The sequence below is a fragment of the Acipenser ruthenus genome, chromosome 1 (assembly GCF_902713425.1).
Source record: "Acipenser ruthenus chromosome 1, fAciRut3.2 maternal haplotype, whole genome shotgun sequence".
Classification (NCBI taxonomy): Eukaryota; Metazoa; Chordata; class Actinopteri; order Acipenseriformes; family Acipenseridae; genus Acipenser; species Acipenser ruthenus.
The window spans coordinates 63826073-63841169 of record NC_081189.1 but is presented as its reverse complement, the minus strand read 5'-3'; the positions used below and the strand labels follow the sequence as shown (position 1 = coordinate 63841169).

At 37.1% G+C, this 15097-nt stretch overlaps 1 protein-coding gene across 1 annotated transcript in view; it reads left to right on the top strand.

The window, feature by feature from the left end:
- The window catches only part of LOC117421548 (protein WWC2-like), a 69906-nt gene that overhangs the window by 23622 nt on the left and 31187 nt on the right, over positions 1-15097 (top strand). The window contains exons 2-9 of the mRNA XM_034036071.3: positions 16-125; positions 7174-7377; positions 8972-9048; positions 9653-9732; positions 11277-11406; positions 11859-11996; positions 13434-13507; positions 14461-14703. Of these exons, the coding sequence (XP_033891962.3) occupies positions 16-125; positions 7174-7377; positions 8972-9048; positions 9653-9732; positions 11277-11406; positions 11859-11996; positions 13434-13507; positions 14461-14703 (1056 nt within the window). The remainder of the gene's footprint in view (positions 1-15; positions 126-7173; positions 7378-8971; positions 9049-9652; positions 9733-11276; positions 11407-11858; positions 11997-13433; positions 13508-14460; positions 14704-15097) is intronic.

Genomic DNA, 15097 nt, shown 5'->3' with positions numbered 1-15097 from the left:
GTTTTCTCTCTCCAGGTTAACAAAACCCTTGTCGTTTGCAGACTGTGTGGGAGATGAACTCCCGTGGGGATGGGAGGCTGCTTACGATCCTCAAATTGGCATCTACTACATGGACCACACTAACAGTAAGTGTTCATATTAAGTATCATATACTATTATGTTGTACTTTACAAATACAAAGCATGTTGTTTCCAATTTTCTAAAAGGGCAGGCACAGTACAGCACAGGGTAACGTGATGTGAGAGGTGGTTTGTCCAAAGGCAGCTGCTATTACCTGAGATCTCATTGTTCCCAAATCAAAACTTTAACACATGTGAAGTATGATATTACCTATAACAATATACTTCTTAGTCCTGTGTTTCGAGTATCTGCTGCCTTCATAAGGACATGTTAAGTTAAGTTGATTCTGATTTTAAATCTAACCTTATTACATCCAGTCATGGGGTTCAGTAATTCATACCACACATTACTTCATAACATCTTTGTTTTCTTACTGTAAATGAAGATGGACCTTCAGGAAACTCATCATAGTTGTTTAACTTGTATCTCGTTTCCATGAGCACAGATTGACCACCAATCCACCAATAAACACAGGGATGTACACTATTGCTTTGCTTCCAACAGTCCTAACAATTATTTGGAGCTTTTTGTTACTAAAAAAAAAAAAAAAAAAAAGACTACACAAGAATATAAAAGCACTGCCATAATCGTTTGCTGCTTGCTCGCTAAAGTTTTCTGTTTCCTGCTCACCGCGGATGTGGATTACATGTTTACACTCACTAGTCACTTGCTTGGTCAGTGTTATAACGTACTTCCACCCTTCCCACTTTGGGAAAGGGTTAAAAAAAAATCAGGGGCAGCTTGGCTTGGCAGCCAATGTGAGTCAGCTCAATTAACATGGAAACGCAGTATCAGGGGCAGCAGGGTTTTCAGCCTTGGTTGAGTGGTGCATGGAAACAAGGTATTAGCCTCTTTTACATTACAGGGCTGATCATTTTTGTGTATAACTTGACCCCTTTGGAAGGTAACAGATGGTCCCTTTATTCTAACTTGGTCATTTTATGTACATGAGAAGGTTTTGTAAACTGCTGCAGTCACTAGCTAAAATGTTAGTCAACTTGAATTTCTTATACATTTTACACTGTAGAGACACTTTGTATACAGTAGATGTGAAATTGATTTTAGATAAATTGTGTGTCATTTTATGTTTTAGTCATCACATCGTGGTTTATTTACATCCTCAAAAAGGACTGTCCCTTGGGCAGTGTAGAATGTTGGTCTGCATTATCACTGAAACAGAAAATGTTGTAATGTGAATCTTAATAACAAGGAAACAAGAATTTTGTAAGATAAATCTGGTATTTCACACCCATACCATGCTGTTTAGTACTAAAAAGATCCTTGTTAATAAAATTAGACATACATTCTGACAGATTCGGAAATTGTATTAGTGAGCTGTAAGCGCAGTGTGCAAAAGCTAATTAAAGTTTTCTTGTCGATGGAATGGCAGGTGAAGACGGCTACAAAGGCCTTTTCCATGGTCACTGTGAGTTTGCCCTGACGTATTCACCCATCTTTGAATGTCACTTGAAGTTTGTTTTTCTTTTTTGAGGTTGGTTTGGTATATTGTTCTGAAAGAATTCATTTTGTTAGAATTGCCAGGAGGCAATCTGCCTCTTAGAAGATTCAAAAGCAGGTCAAGTGTGATATGCCAAACAGCCATAGTAGAGTGGTTGTTATAATCCACCTGACTGGAATGTGGAGGGCCTGGCATTTTTCTTGAACCTGTGTGATTTGTTTTCAGACTGAACCCCTTTTCTAGTGACTTTAAAAATAGTCCCTTGTTTTTCAGACACTCCATGACAGATTTTTTTTTCTTCTTTTTGAAAATGTCAGTGCCTACATATTGCCTTTCTTTTTATATAGATCAGTGTAGCTATTGGCAAAGGATATGTTGTGCTTTCTGCCATAATAATATAAGTAATAATCAGGGGAAATTCAGTTATGGGCACTAAGTGCATGTTTAAAATGACTTAACAGTACTGTTGAAAGCAGAAAAAAAGCATTGCTGCCTTTAGAGAACTTTTTTTTTCATATTTGGAAACTGATTTACGATGTACGTACAGTATTTACAACTATTACCACAATGGTGTCTCTTTTTATGCTCTGAACAGTGGTGGATGTAAAAACTGACCCACAAGATTAATGTGTTGCAGTATTTACTGTAGGTCTGCAGTATTTACTGTAGGTCTGCTGCTGCTGTTTATTTACTGTAGTAGATTATTAACTTGTTCAGCACTAAGTAAGTAACTTCACAGAAGGATTACCCTAGGATAACTTTCGTATTGTGGCAGGGCAGTGGACCTGTACGTGTGAATAGCGTGTTTGTTCTGTGTGATCAGTTTTTTGTAAATAAAGTTTTAAATGTTTTTTAATTTAAATTTGGCAGGGATTAAAAAATCCCATCTCTGCCAAATCCATGTGCAGAATGTGGCTGGGGCTTAATTGAATAATTAGTGATCAATTAAGTCTAGCCACATGGTATAAAAGAGGAGCCAGAACCTTTGTTTAGAGAGAAGGAGATGGTTCAGTGAAGGTTTTGCTAAGCCTGAACAGTGTAGGAGAGAGAAGGAAAGTTCTGGTCACCTTGTTACAAAAAGGATGTTGCTGCTGTAGAAAGAGTGCAAAGAAGAGCGACCAGAATTATCCCGGGTTTAAAAGGCATGTCATATGCAGACAGGTTAACAGAATTGAATCTATTCAGTCTTGAACAAAGAAGACTACGCAGCGATCTGATTCAAGCATTCAAAATTCTAAAAGGTATTGACAATGTCAACACAGGACTTTTTCGACCTGAAAAAAGAAACAAGGACCAGGAGTCACCAAATGGAGATTAGATAAAGGGGTATTCAGAACAGAAAATAGGAGGCACTTTTTTACACATAGAATTGTGAGGGTCTGGAACCAACTCCCCAGTAATGTTGTTGAAGCTGACACCCTGGGATCCTTCAAGAAGCTGCTTGATAAGATTCTGGGACCAATAACCAAATGAGCAAGATGGGCCGAATGGCCTCCTCTCGTTTGTAAACTTTCTTATGTTCTTATGAAAGAACAGGTCATTTTAAGCGCTGAGATAGCTGTGCTTGGGTTGTTGTTGTTGTTTGTTTTTTTTAAGCCTTTTGTTTTGTTCCCATGTTTTGTTTGTTTTGTAATTAATAAAAGTGTGAGAATGTGCTGAACTGCAGTTACCGCCTCTGGGTTTGCTATTCCTGCTGCTGATCAGCCTTGACTGCCCGCCATTTTACCATATATAAATGTTCCTATAGTTTTCTGTTTCAAGTTATATTTCCTATTTCTTTGAGGTCTGAAGTGTTGAAAGTAGAAGTCAAAATTGATCCCACAGTAAATAACAAACCTTGGATAAATAGTTCAGTTAAAAGTCTTATACCACCGGCTGGTTGTTTGGTTAATGCGATTTCTGATGTACTACAGTGACCTAAAAGAACAGACATCATATTTGAAACACAAAGTGTGTGTTTCTCACAGTTTAGACAAATTATTTTTGTTTCTTTTCCCACAAGACACAAAATTAATGTTTTTATTGTGCGAAAAGGATGTATTGCCTTGAAGAAAAAATGTAATGTAATTTGAACTATCTGTTGACGTACGTACAAGAATAGGTTTTAAATTCAAGTAAAGGCTCTTATGATAACTGACAATATCATATATATTATGTATTTATCTGAATGTTGGACTAAACACTGGCCTCCAGGTTCGAAAAGCAACAGGCTGTTTGCTGTGCCAGAAAAACAAGGTTCCATTTGCAGAGCACAGCCTCAATTCCATCAGCTATAGTATACCTGACACTTCATTACTGTATTTCTTGGTGATTGCATTGGAGTTTGGCTGCTTCAGTTGATCTCCAGGAATTTCCTGGGAGGACTGATGTCTACTTTGGTCACCTCCTGTTTAAATGTTGGTGCCTGCTTTTTTCATTGCATTGTTTCAAGAAAGTGGAGGGGTGGGGTTTCCTCTCTATGAAAGGGGGGGGGGGGGGCACGTTGCAGGACCCCTAAAGTAGTGTACAGTATATTGTCTAATAAGGAGATCTTTAGATGTTCCTTGGTATTGACTTGTCAACAGATACTGTATGGCTAACGACAATGTTTGTACAATGGATATACAATAACAGTATTCTGAATTACTGTGACTCCACTTACTGTAGTAATAAAGAAAAGGTTGCAAAATAAGGTTCTGTATTGAAATGGATTGCATCTTGAAATCGGTGTGTGATAGTACTGCATTTTAAATAATTCACAAAATTATTAAAAAGAGTGCCACATTTGCTTCTGAAACCACTCTGTAAACTCATTCCAGTATCAAACAGGGGCTCCCATTGGTTCAGTCTGCAATCCAGTCTCCAAAGGTTAAAGATTGGTTCTATGTAGTGCGTTTTGTGTAATCGATTTAAATTAATTCAACCAACCGTCTGATAGTATAATTCTTAGTCCTCTGTTTATTTTCTTCTTTTTTTACTGCAATCTGTTGTATAAAACTCCCTTCTTGTGTTACACAAATGGGTTGTTCATTCTCTTGTTAATTGTCGGCTCATGTACCTCCTTTCCTGGCTGCTTTGAGGCATTTTTTATTTTTTTTATCCTAATATTCATTTTTCATTCAAAGTAGAAAAAGCGCATGAGCAGGTTTATTTAGGAGCAGCCAAGTTCCAGAAGTCATGTGTCATAGAAGAATTTTTCACAAGAAGCACATTTTGTTATCAAACCAGATCCGTTCAAGTTCAAATCACGATGCTATCACTCTGCTGCCAATGGAATCAAACTGTTTCAATTTAAAAATCCCAGTGGCAGATGGAAACCAGGTCTTAGTGTCTTGTCTGTCTGTCTGTCTGTAAAGGCAACTTAAATAGTGGTCTGCGGAAAGACAATCTTGTTTCCATTAAAAACCTGTCCCCAACAATTCCAAAAACATACGTGTACAGAACCTCCCAAATTGCAAGTAAAATGCGTAATGCATGGTGTGCTAAATTAAAATTGTTTGCCCAAGGAAGGAAATTCTCCCTGTCTGAAAATACTACAAGGAACAACTGATGGGTACATTTTAAATGTTATGATTGTAGAAAATACTGCTGAAAGGATATGACCACCATGGCAATTTGATACTCCGTAATTCTTACCAGTGGCATTAGACCAATTTATAAATAGCTTAATGACAGCCTAATTTGGGCAATTGATAATTGTGCATTTCCACTCAAGTAACATGATTTTCCTGAAGTGCTTGTTAATGCAATAACATATGTAATATAACTAAATTGGGCTGCAAATTGCAGGAGGTAGATGCATTTTATCGTTTTTTTATGGAAATAATGATCTGAGTGAGATGAAGAAAAACCCTCCTCAGAGAAAGCTGGTTGTTCCTCATAGCAGACTATGTACATGCTGTACATAGGTATGTAGAGTGGCTTTTAAGGGTTTGGGCCAATGTCTGTTTGGCCAAAATTAAGTTTGGATTTTAGTTTTAAGTGTGGCTTAGGTAACAAAGGGGAGAAAAAACAACTATTTTTAAACAATTGTTGAGTGAAACAAATGACAGGGCAAACTCAGTAAAGCATGCAAGCCACATTCCTAAACTAATACCAGCAATGGAACTAAGCCTTTAAAACCTAGCCTGACAGCTATTCTGACATTTTTAGATTAATGACTGAATGAGGAAAACATCTATGGCATCTTTTGAAATATGTTGGAGATTTTAAAAATATATATAGACTGATATATATATATATATATATATATATATATATATATATATATATATATATATATATATATATATACATACATACATACATACATACATACATACATACATACATACATACATACATACATACACATCTTGTTTCAAGTGTCAGAAAGGCAGATGCAGGGGGCTCCCGAGTGGTGCATCCAGTAACGGCGCTCCACGTGGAGTGCAGGATGTGCCCTATAGTCTGGACGTTGCGAGTTCGAGCCCAGGCTATTCCTTTGCCGACCAAGGACGGGAGCTCCCAGGGGGTGGCGCTCAATTGGCCGAGCGCCACCCGGGGGGAGGGAGGGTTAGGTCGGCCAGGGGGTCCTCGGCTCACCGCGCACCAGCGACCCCTGTAGTCTGGCCGGGCACCTGCGGGCTTGCCTGTAAGCTGCCCGAGAGCTGCGTTGTCCTCCGACACTGTGGCTCTTGGTTGGCTGCATGTTGAGTCCGCAGTGTGAAAAAAAGCAGTCGGCTGACGGCACACGCTTCGGAGGACAGCGTGTGTTCGTCTTCGCCCTCCCGAGTCAGCGCAGGGGTGGTAACAGTGAGATGAGCATAATAAAATAATTGCTGATTCCAAATTGGGAGAAAATAATAAAAATAATTGGCAACGACTAAATTTATATAAAAAAAAAAGAAAGGCAGATGCTGACATTCCAGTAGTTTTAAGTTCTAAAACACACCCATGCAATACATACAACACATAAGTTCAGTACATTAACAGCTATAGGTCAAGTTGTGTGTGTTTTCTTTGCAATTGTTCTTTTTTGTGTATTGAAGCTAAAGCTTTCCATTTTTGTTTGACAACTTTAAATAAACTTTGCACATACCAGTGACCCAATCACGACTTTTCATTGTGTGGATCTCCCCAACAACAGCAATACTGTTGCATATGCACTGAATGTCATACATATATTTCAGAGATTTCTTGAGATGTTTTGATAAATGACAGCTGTAACTATCACACATAAGGGCGTACTGATTCACTGTGTATTAGGGAACTGTTATACTTGCTTTATATAATATATTGTATCATAATACAGGTGTGTATTGTTTATAACGAGGAAAGTTTTTATGTCCATCCATCTATCTGTATGTCATACATACAGGGAATGTAGATCATGGGAATAGACTTTGATACTGATGGCTTTAATTAAAAGCCTAGGTTGGGATGTTTATTACTAATATACATTATGATTTTTTTTAAACGACTCCTTACTTGTCGCTCAGGGCAAGTCCTTCTACCATGTAGTAAGCTCTACTGCGCTTGCAGTACCTTGCTGGGATGATTACTAAAGAAACCATATGTACAGAATAATAGAGTTGTGTGTTGTGAGTTGCTCTTGAATTCCTGTTTGATTTCAGGGACGACCCAGCTGGAGGATCCCCGGAAGCAGTGGCGGAAGGAGCAGGAGCGGATGTTGAAGGAATACTTGACAGTGGCGCAGGATGCCCTCAGCACTCAGAAGGAGCTCTACCAAGTGAAGGAGCAGAGGCTGGCACTGGCCCTAGATGAGTATGTGCGTTTGAACGATGCCTACAAAGAAAAATCCAGCTCCCGGACAAGTTGTGAGTACCAAACAGAACTCAGGAATAATTGCTTTATTTTATATATATATATATATTTACTGCTGTGCAAAAGTCTTAGACATGTTGCATTTTTCTACTCTGATGCATTATGAACATCAACAATTTCCTCAAAGCCTCCACTAGTGTTTAATACTATTATAACAACCTTGACTTGCACAAAGAAGGAAAAAACATTGAGTGAAATAGCTTGCATCACTTCATTTTCAAGGTGTGGTATCAGAAGCATAATTAACAAGTACAGAGAAACGTCATCTGTGATTGACAAACCCAGGACTGGAAGACCCAAAAAGCTGTCTAACAAGGATAAGCAATACTTTAAGATAATATCCTTAAGGAATAGAAAGAAGACAAGCGTTGAATTGACAACAGAACTGGCAGAAGGCACAGGTGTTGTTGTCCATCAAATCAACAGTACGAAGGTCACTCTTGAAATCAGGACTTAAGGATGTGTTGCAGTAAGAATACCTCTGTTAAGAAATGGGAACAAGGCTAAAATATGCACAAGAACACAGAAATTGGACTATGAAACAATGGTCAAGGTGCTTTGGACTGTTGATGGATGGACAACGACACCTGTGCCTTCTGTCAGTTCTGTTGTCAATTCAACGCTTGTCTTGCCAGGTCTCAAATAATCGCCTGTCTCCAATACGCGCCGGGTCTGCTGGCAAATATTATAAAGAAACGCCGGGTCTCTGTTAAACGCCAGGTCTCTGTCCATTGAAGATGAGGAGGATTTTGAGCGCAATTAACTGCTAATAAGTGACAGTGATGATAGTGACTCTCAGGATTAATAAATAACAATAATAGAAAATGTAATTTAAGGTAAGCCTACATGTAATGCATATTTGATTAATGCAGTTATTAAAAGTTTTGATAATTTTAAGTGTGCTGAAAGTAGGCCAGATACAAACCTCTTTAACAATCTACAAGTTTGAGATTAAACAATAAATTATTTTTTGATAATGATACTTATTGCTTTTATTGTTTATTTTTAAAAACATTTTAGAAGTTGTTATTATTATTATTATTATTATTATTATTATTATTATTATTATTATTATTATTATTATTGTGATGTAAGCGTAGCCTACATGCCTGTGTCCTGATATCTACAGGGCTGTCTTTTAGTGGATTTAGTTGTTGTTATACAATGGTAGATCTAATTCTGTTTTTAAATACAAATTTGTACTTCTGCTTGTTCATTTTCCAACGTTTTGCATACCGTATCCTTGTTAACCAGTGCATATAAAAAGACTGTAATAATACTTTTGCTTTATACTTGAGGGTGTACAATACAATGCAATTTTGTTTTAAAACAAAACTGTTACTTAGTTCCCACTGACACACAACCTTTTAACAAAGTTGCTGGAATGTTTAAATTGAGTTACGATGTTGCTACAAGGTTGTGTGTTAGCGGCTTCTCAATGACCGCATGAAGCATGTGAAGCTAGAGATCTGATATAAATGCCAGTCTCAAATAATCGCCGGTCTCCGGTAAATGAAACTCTGGGGTGATAATGATAATGGTGATTAACTGTGTTATTTCTTTTGTTGTGTTGCTTTTATTTTGCAGTATTCTCAGGATCTTCTTCAAGTACAAAATATGACCCTGACATTCTAAAAGCAGAAATATCAACTACAAAAGTCAGAGTAAGTTCACCTTGATAAATTAAGAGTGTACTAGTTTGAAAATGCCTATAATATTATTGAGCTAAAAACCTTTTAGAACCTTCACACAAAAGGTTTATCAAAACCACTGAGGTGTGTCTTATTTAAATAAACAATAAAAGATACATTTTGCAGAATCCTGTGTGAATCAGTGGCATCTGTAATCTGTATTAACTGGTTTCCAGATCAATTCAATATTGAATTCGGTCAGCGGGGGTTTCAGACAGATTCCACCAGCAGGGATATTTTTTTTGTTTAAATCACGATTTCCTTGTTGTATTTTTGTTTTTCCTTTTGTGGACAGGATGTCTCTAAGAATGAGCTTTCTTCTCAGCAAACCAGCCTTGTAAAATAATGAATAGTAACACAGATCGGGTTTGCTCAACCCAGAGTAAGAGCAAGTGAAGTTGACCTTCCTATCCCCTCAGCTTTTAAAGTAAACCCAGTGTTTTTTTGGTTAGGATTTTTGGAAAGGTTTTTTTGTCCCACATGATGTTTGGCAATACCAGTGTTATTAATGCCTCAATTTTCCTTAACATTGTGCTGTATTTTAAAGAAATGTACTTGCGTCATTTCTTTTTAACAGGTAAATAAGCTGAAGAGAGAACTTTCACAAATGAAGCAAGAACTTCTGTACAAAGAACAAGGCTATGAAACCTTACAACAGTAAGTGTGATTGGGTGGTGAATAACTTCTTTTGGTGCCTTTCTGTTTGGATTGTTAACAAAATTAATCTGTGGTTACCTACTTTAGACAAACAAGAACAATAAACAGTGATGCATTAACAGAGAGCTGCTAAAATATGTAGGTTACAGGTTCGTTTGACACTAGTTAAAACATCTGTTATATTCTTTAATTAATGGATCATGTTAAATGTAGTTTTGTTGACCAGTACATGTAATAATTTATTGCGTGGTCTGTAGCTTCCATAAATTGAGAGGGATTGTTCTGCAGTGCAAATGTTCCCTTTCCATATCAGATATGGTTATTAAATTAAAAAATATATATTTTAGTGGAGGTTTGGCCTGGAGTAAACCTAAAAAATACTTGAGACCTTTCTTAATGTAATTAATAACCTTGTATTTGTGCAAGCAATATTAAATGTCAAGCCTTGTAAATACATAAAAAATAATGTTTTTATTATTCATCTCAGGCTATGCAGAAAACTGTCTCAGGTGATCATTCCATTCGCTGAGGACTTGCACTACTACATTAATTAAAAAAAAAAAAAAAAAAAAAAAAAAAAAATGTAGTTGTAATATTCACCTAAAGCAATACATGCCAACCAAAAATAATGTAGTTTTGAAAGGGCATGTTTTTAACACAAACTGCCCGCTGAAGTTTCTGTTATCGTTCAGACTTCAGTAAAGGCATCGAAGCACTGGGACTGAAGTAATAATGCTCACATGGTTATGCTTGGATTAAAGGTTAGCCAAGCAGGCTGTTTTTATTATATGAATTCAACAATGAAGTATTGTTTTAAATCAGCTTGCTTACTTTCAAGCAAATTTGATAAAAATCCACAGTATGTTTGAAAGGTTGTCAACTTCACCACAGGCAAACAATGGGTGTTTGTTAGACATTCATTCAGTCTTTTTAGAACCTTTTTATAATAAAAAACTGAGTGACTTCAAAGGGAAACTTTGTTATGAAATACAGGTATTATTTAAAGTATGTATGTGTACTACACTGTATGTTTATTATTATTATTATTATTGTTATTATTATTATTATTATTATTATTATTATTATTATAAACAAAAGATAGCTTAGCTGAATGTTTTTTTTTTTCTTTTTTTTATCTCGGCAGACCACACAATAAACAGTAAAGCTGACTGAAAAATAAACACATAAAAAAATCACTGTTTCTGTGAGCAAAGTTATTTTAAAATTGGAGTTTTAAAGAACGATTCTAGTTTACTTTTCCTTTGCCGAGAGGGAAAACAAACCAGACTGTTTTATTTTTAAATTGATAATTACATCCGAAATTGATTTAAGTGATTTAATAGTCTGTGAAGTTACACCCATGAGGTACCAGCACAGTCGGAGGTCTGAATCAATGACTATAATCTTGATTTATAAAACTGAATGACATCACAATGACTTTGTATGTCTCAGAACATGCACATTCCTCATAGACCGTACTAAAATCTTAAACTATGACCAGGTAGCCAGAACTGGCAGTATTTCACAACTTTGTCTTCTTTTAGAATTGACCAAAAAATTGATGGAGGCCAGAGCGGGTACGAGCTGAAGGAAGTGAAAGCCATTGTGAGTGAGCTCAAATCCATTCGGAAAGCTATCAGCTCTGGAGAGAAAGAGAAGCAGGATCTGATGCAGGTACTGTGGCCGATCTTTATGAAATAGTTTGTGAAAATGACGACAATATTTGAATAAGATTCATATAAGCAAAGAAAATGTAGACATTGTATAACGCTTGAAAGGTTAAAAACTGAAAAGGCAATCTATTGTTTATTTTGTAAAAGTGTTCGTACAGTGTAGCCAACATTTATCTCTTGTAAATGTTGTAAGTATTTTAAAAATACTTCAATAATCATATAAATGTCCTTTTCAGAGTGACAGTTACTGGTATTAAGATGTTATGAACTTGTAACATGTAACCAACTGTTGTTCTAAGAAACTTTATAACACCATATTTCTATATTATAATGAATTAACAGTAGCTATTGTTTTGATGTTATTATTTATTAAAACTTGTCCAGCCAGTCTATGGAGATATGTGTGGCTTTTATGCTAATATGTTTTATTTTTGTATTTGTATGGTGTCACAGAGCCTGGTGAAGTTAAAGGAGCGATTCCATTCAGACCAGTTCATAGACCCTGATCTACGCTCCACCTCGGCAGGATCCCACCTCTCCCTGTCCAGGCAAAGGCTTGATGCTGGCTCTCAGACTGACATCTCCGGAGAGGTGAGTGTTTCTTTGTGCGTCTGTGAGGAGTGGGAGGAGGGTTTTACTGAAAGTGTTTGCATCACCATCCCCTTATAAACTGCCTCCTGATGTTATGTAGAAGCTAGTGAGTCAATCGGCTCTTACAGTTTTTGAAAATGTGCAGATCAAGGAGCAGGGTTTGAGACCAGACAGAATTTATTTTTTTGATATACATTTGGTGTGCAAATGTATTGGAACACCTCAAGATTTGTCATTTATATCCTTTATATATCTACCTGCATGAAAATTTGAGTGTGATAATTTCAATTTTCGGTCAGCAATCAGCGACATAGAAATAATAGGCACTCGTGTGTGAAAATGTTAGACCGCTCTGTGTTTTAATTAGGCATCTTAAACAACTTCTAAAAAGTCTCCTGCATTTTACCATTTGTGGCTATGTGTTCCTTTTCTCTTACTATTTTAAATGAATTGCATGTGTGGCCTATTAAAGTCATCAATTAAATTAGACAATCACTTATTTGCCTAGTTGGACAATTTTCTAAAATTTTCAGTTACAGTGGTTTGATTTGATATGCACAACAAATCAAAACAACAGAAGCAATGTATGCAATGTTGTCTTGCAGTCCTGTGTGAGATAAGGTTTATCCTCTAAAAATTATTGTGATTTGGTGTCTTCTCAACCAGTGCTGTTTTATCTGAAAACAAAAGTTTCCCTGTAAATTCTGGGATATTTTAGGGAAATTAAATGATAGGTTTTGCACTTTTTTTTTTTTTTTTGATGTACATACAAAAAGTTAAAAATGGGTGTTGCTGCCGTCATTCTCTCCCCTGTAATACGTCATGCAAAGTGTTTTTCCTTGCTGCGCCAAAGAATTTCCCCCTTCTCAGGCTTTTTGAAATGCTTGTGCTTTGTATTGAAGCATATGATAGAAATCCAAGTCAAGTACAGGTCATCCTGGGAAATAAGCTGCTTATGGTGCACGATATCACACAAGCTGGGCTGATTTTCACAGTAGAATGCTAATTGGGAGGGAGATAGGGTTTTTAATGGTATTAAAACCAGCCAATGAAAGCAGTTACATGTGATGTTTTTCAGTGAAAATCCTGATCATGTGATTAGAGAATGCTACAGTCTCAAAAAATACATGGGGTGGGGGGGGGGGGGGGAAGGTTGGTGAATAGGATAACATTATATATCATACTGTAAAAGTGTAAAAGAAATAGGGTTGTCACAGGTACATATATTTTGCATTGAGGCTATTGGAAAACCATTGAGATGCTAACATTGGGAGTAATTACTAAAGGTAATTGCTAATCACAGGACATGGAAAGATGTAATTTGCTCCAGGTGACCTATAGACACTGTTATCTGTTATCTGTTATCGCAGATAGTTTTTTGCTATCTAGTTGTGCTCAGTCAGTGGCTTATGCTTGTTCTCTTTGTCTGTGTTACAGCTTGGCTTGAGAAGCAGGTGGAACCTCGCTGAAAAGGTCAGGCTAAGTCTGCAGTATGAAGAAGCCAAGCGAAGGTATTTCTATCAGTATCCCAGTCCTCAGAAACATCCCTGTTGTTGCTACCCGTTTGAAATGAGAATGCAGCAGCAGCAGCAGCAGCAGCTTGACTGGTGAAGAGTACTGAGGGCTAATTGTGTATTCAGAACTTGATTTAACCCCAATTCTGGCTTGGAAATGACTAGATCAATCTTCAAAGGTTAACAGAACTCAATATTCATGATCTCTACATCCATATAAATCTAGCTGGCATTGCCATTATCATTATTTTTAGATGTTGTTATATCTATCATCCTTAACTTCATTGATGTTATGAGAGCTGTCATTGCTCTGTCATGCAAAATCAAGCACATTACCCAGCAATTGGTTAAAGTATGACTATATGCAACAGCAGAGGTAATTGACATTTGACAGTTCCTATAGATTGTATATGTATTCTGTCCCTGGTGTTGTTGGTCCTGTGTAAAGAAATGTTTTAAACACCAATTTACTTGATTCATAAAGCTCTGTTACCTTGATTTAGCTGAGAGGTTGTATAAAAATTTAAATACATAATGTAGTTTCAAGGCTATATATGGACACAAGGCTTTTTTGTACCTTCTAACCTAGCAAAGTATGCTGTGGCTAACAAAGCTGTTTAAAATGTGTTGTCTGGTTACACAGTAGAGAGGTGGGTTAATGTTTTATTTTGTGCATTCCATCATTCCCATTGTTACTGTAATTCACAAATAAATAGCACCACCTGCTGGTTATTTTAAGATATGACACTCTTTCTAGCAGCACAACAGATTGCTACTGGGGGTAAATGTGGAAATGTTGTTCAGTTATGAAATGAATGTGGCAACAGGCTTTTAATATGATTCCTTAAGATGTTAATAATGCCTCTTCTGGAATCAATGTGTATCGACTGACCCTACATCGGTATTCTGAGTAGGAGGGAACTGGAGCTGATGCTTTGTTTTGCTTCTAGCATGGCTAATCTGAAGATTGAGCTGGCGAAGATGGAGAGTGAGGCGTGGCCGGGCGCCCTGGATGTGGAGAAGGAGAAGCTGATGCTGATCAATGAGAAGGAGGAGCTCCTGAAGGAGCTGCAGTTTGTGACTCCCCGTCGACGCACGCAGGACGAGCTCGAACACCTGGAGACTGAGCGCCAAAAACTAGAAGAGGACTTGCTCTCTGTCAAGAGCACACCCAGCCAGGCACTAGCTCAGAGGTGAGTGTGCTGCTACCTGGTTTGGAATCAGACCCTGTTTAAATTTAGAGATATGCATAAGACATGCTATGCAGTAAAAAAAAAAAAAAAACAGTGCATAATATGTGGCAGTAGCATAATACATAGTAGCAGCAACACAACAGCTAATAGCAGATTTTAAAAGACCAATGTCCCAGCTCATCCTTGAACATATACATGTTGGCACACATTGCAAGTGTAAAGCCAGCTAATTTCATGAGAATGAGGCAGCATTTTTAAAAAGTGTATCTGTTTGAAAAACTGGGAGTTCCTGTGGCTCCTGTACAGTGTATAATGTGCCTGTAATTAAAAACAAAAGTACTACCAACACCTACTTACCTTTTATGCTTGAAAAGCCAAGTCCCTGCAGCCTCTT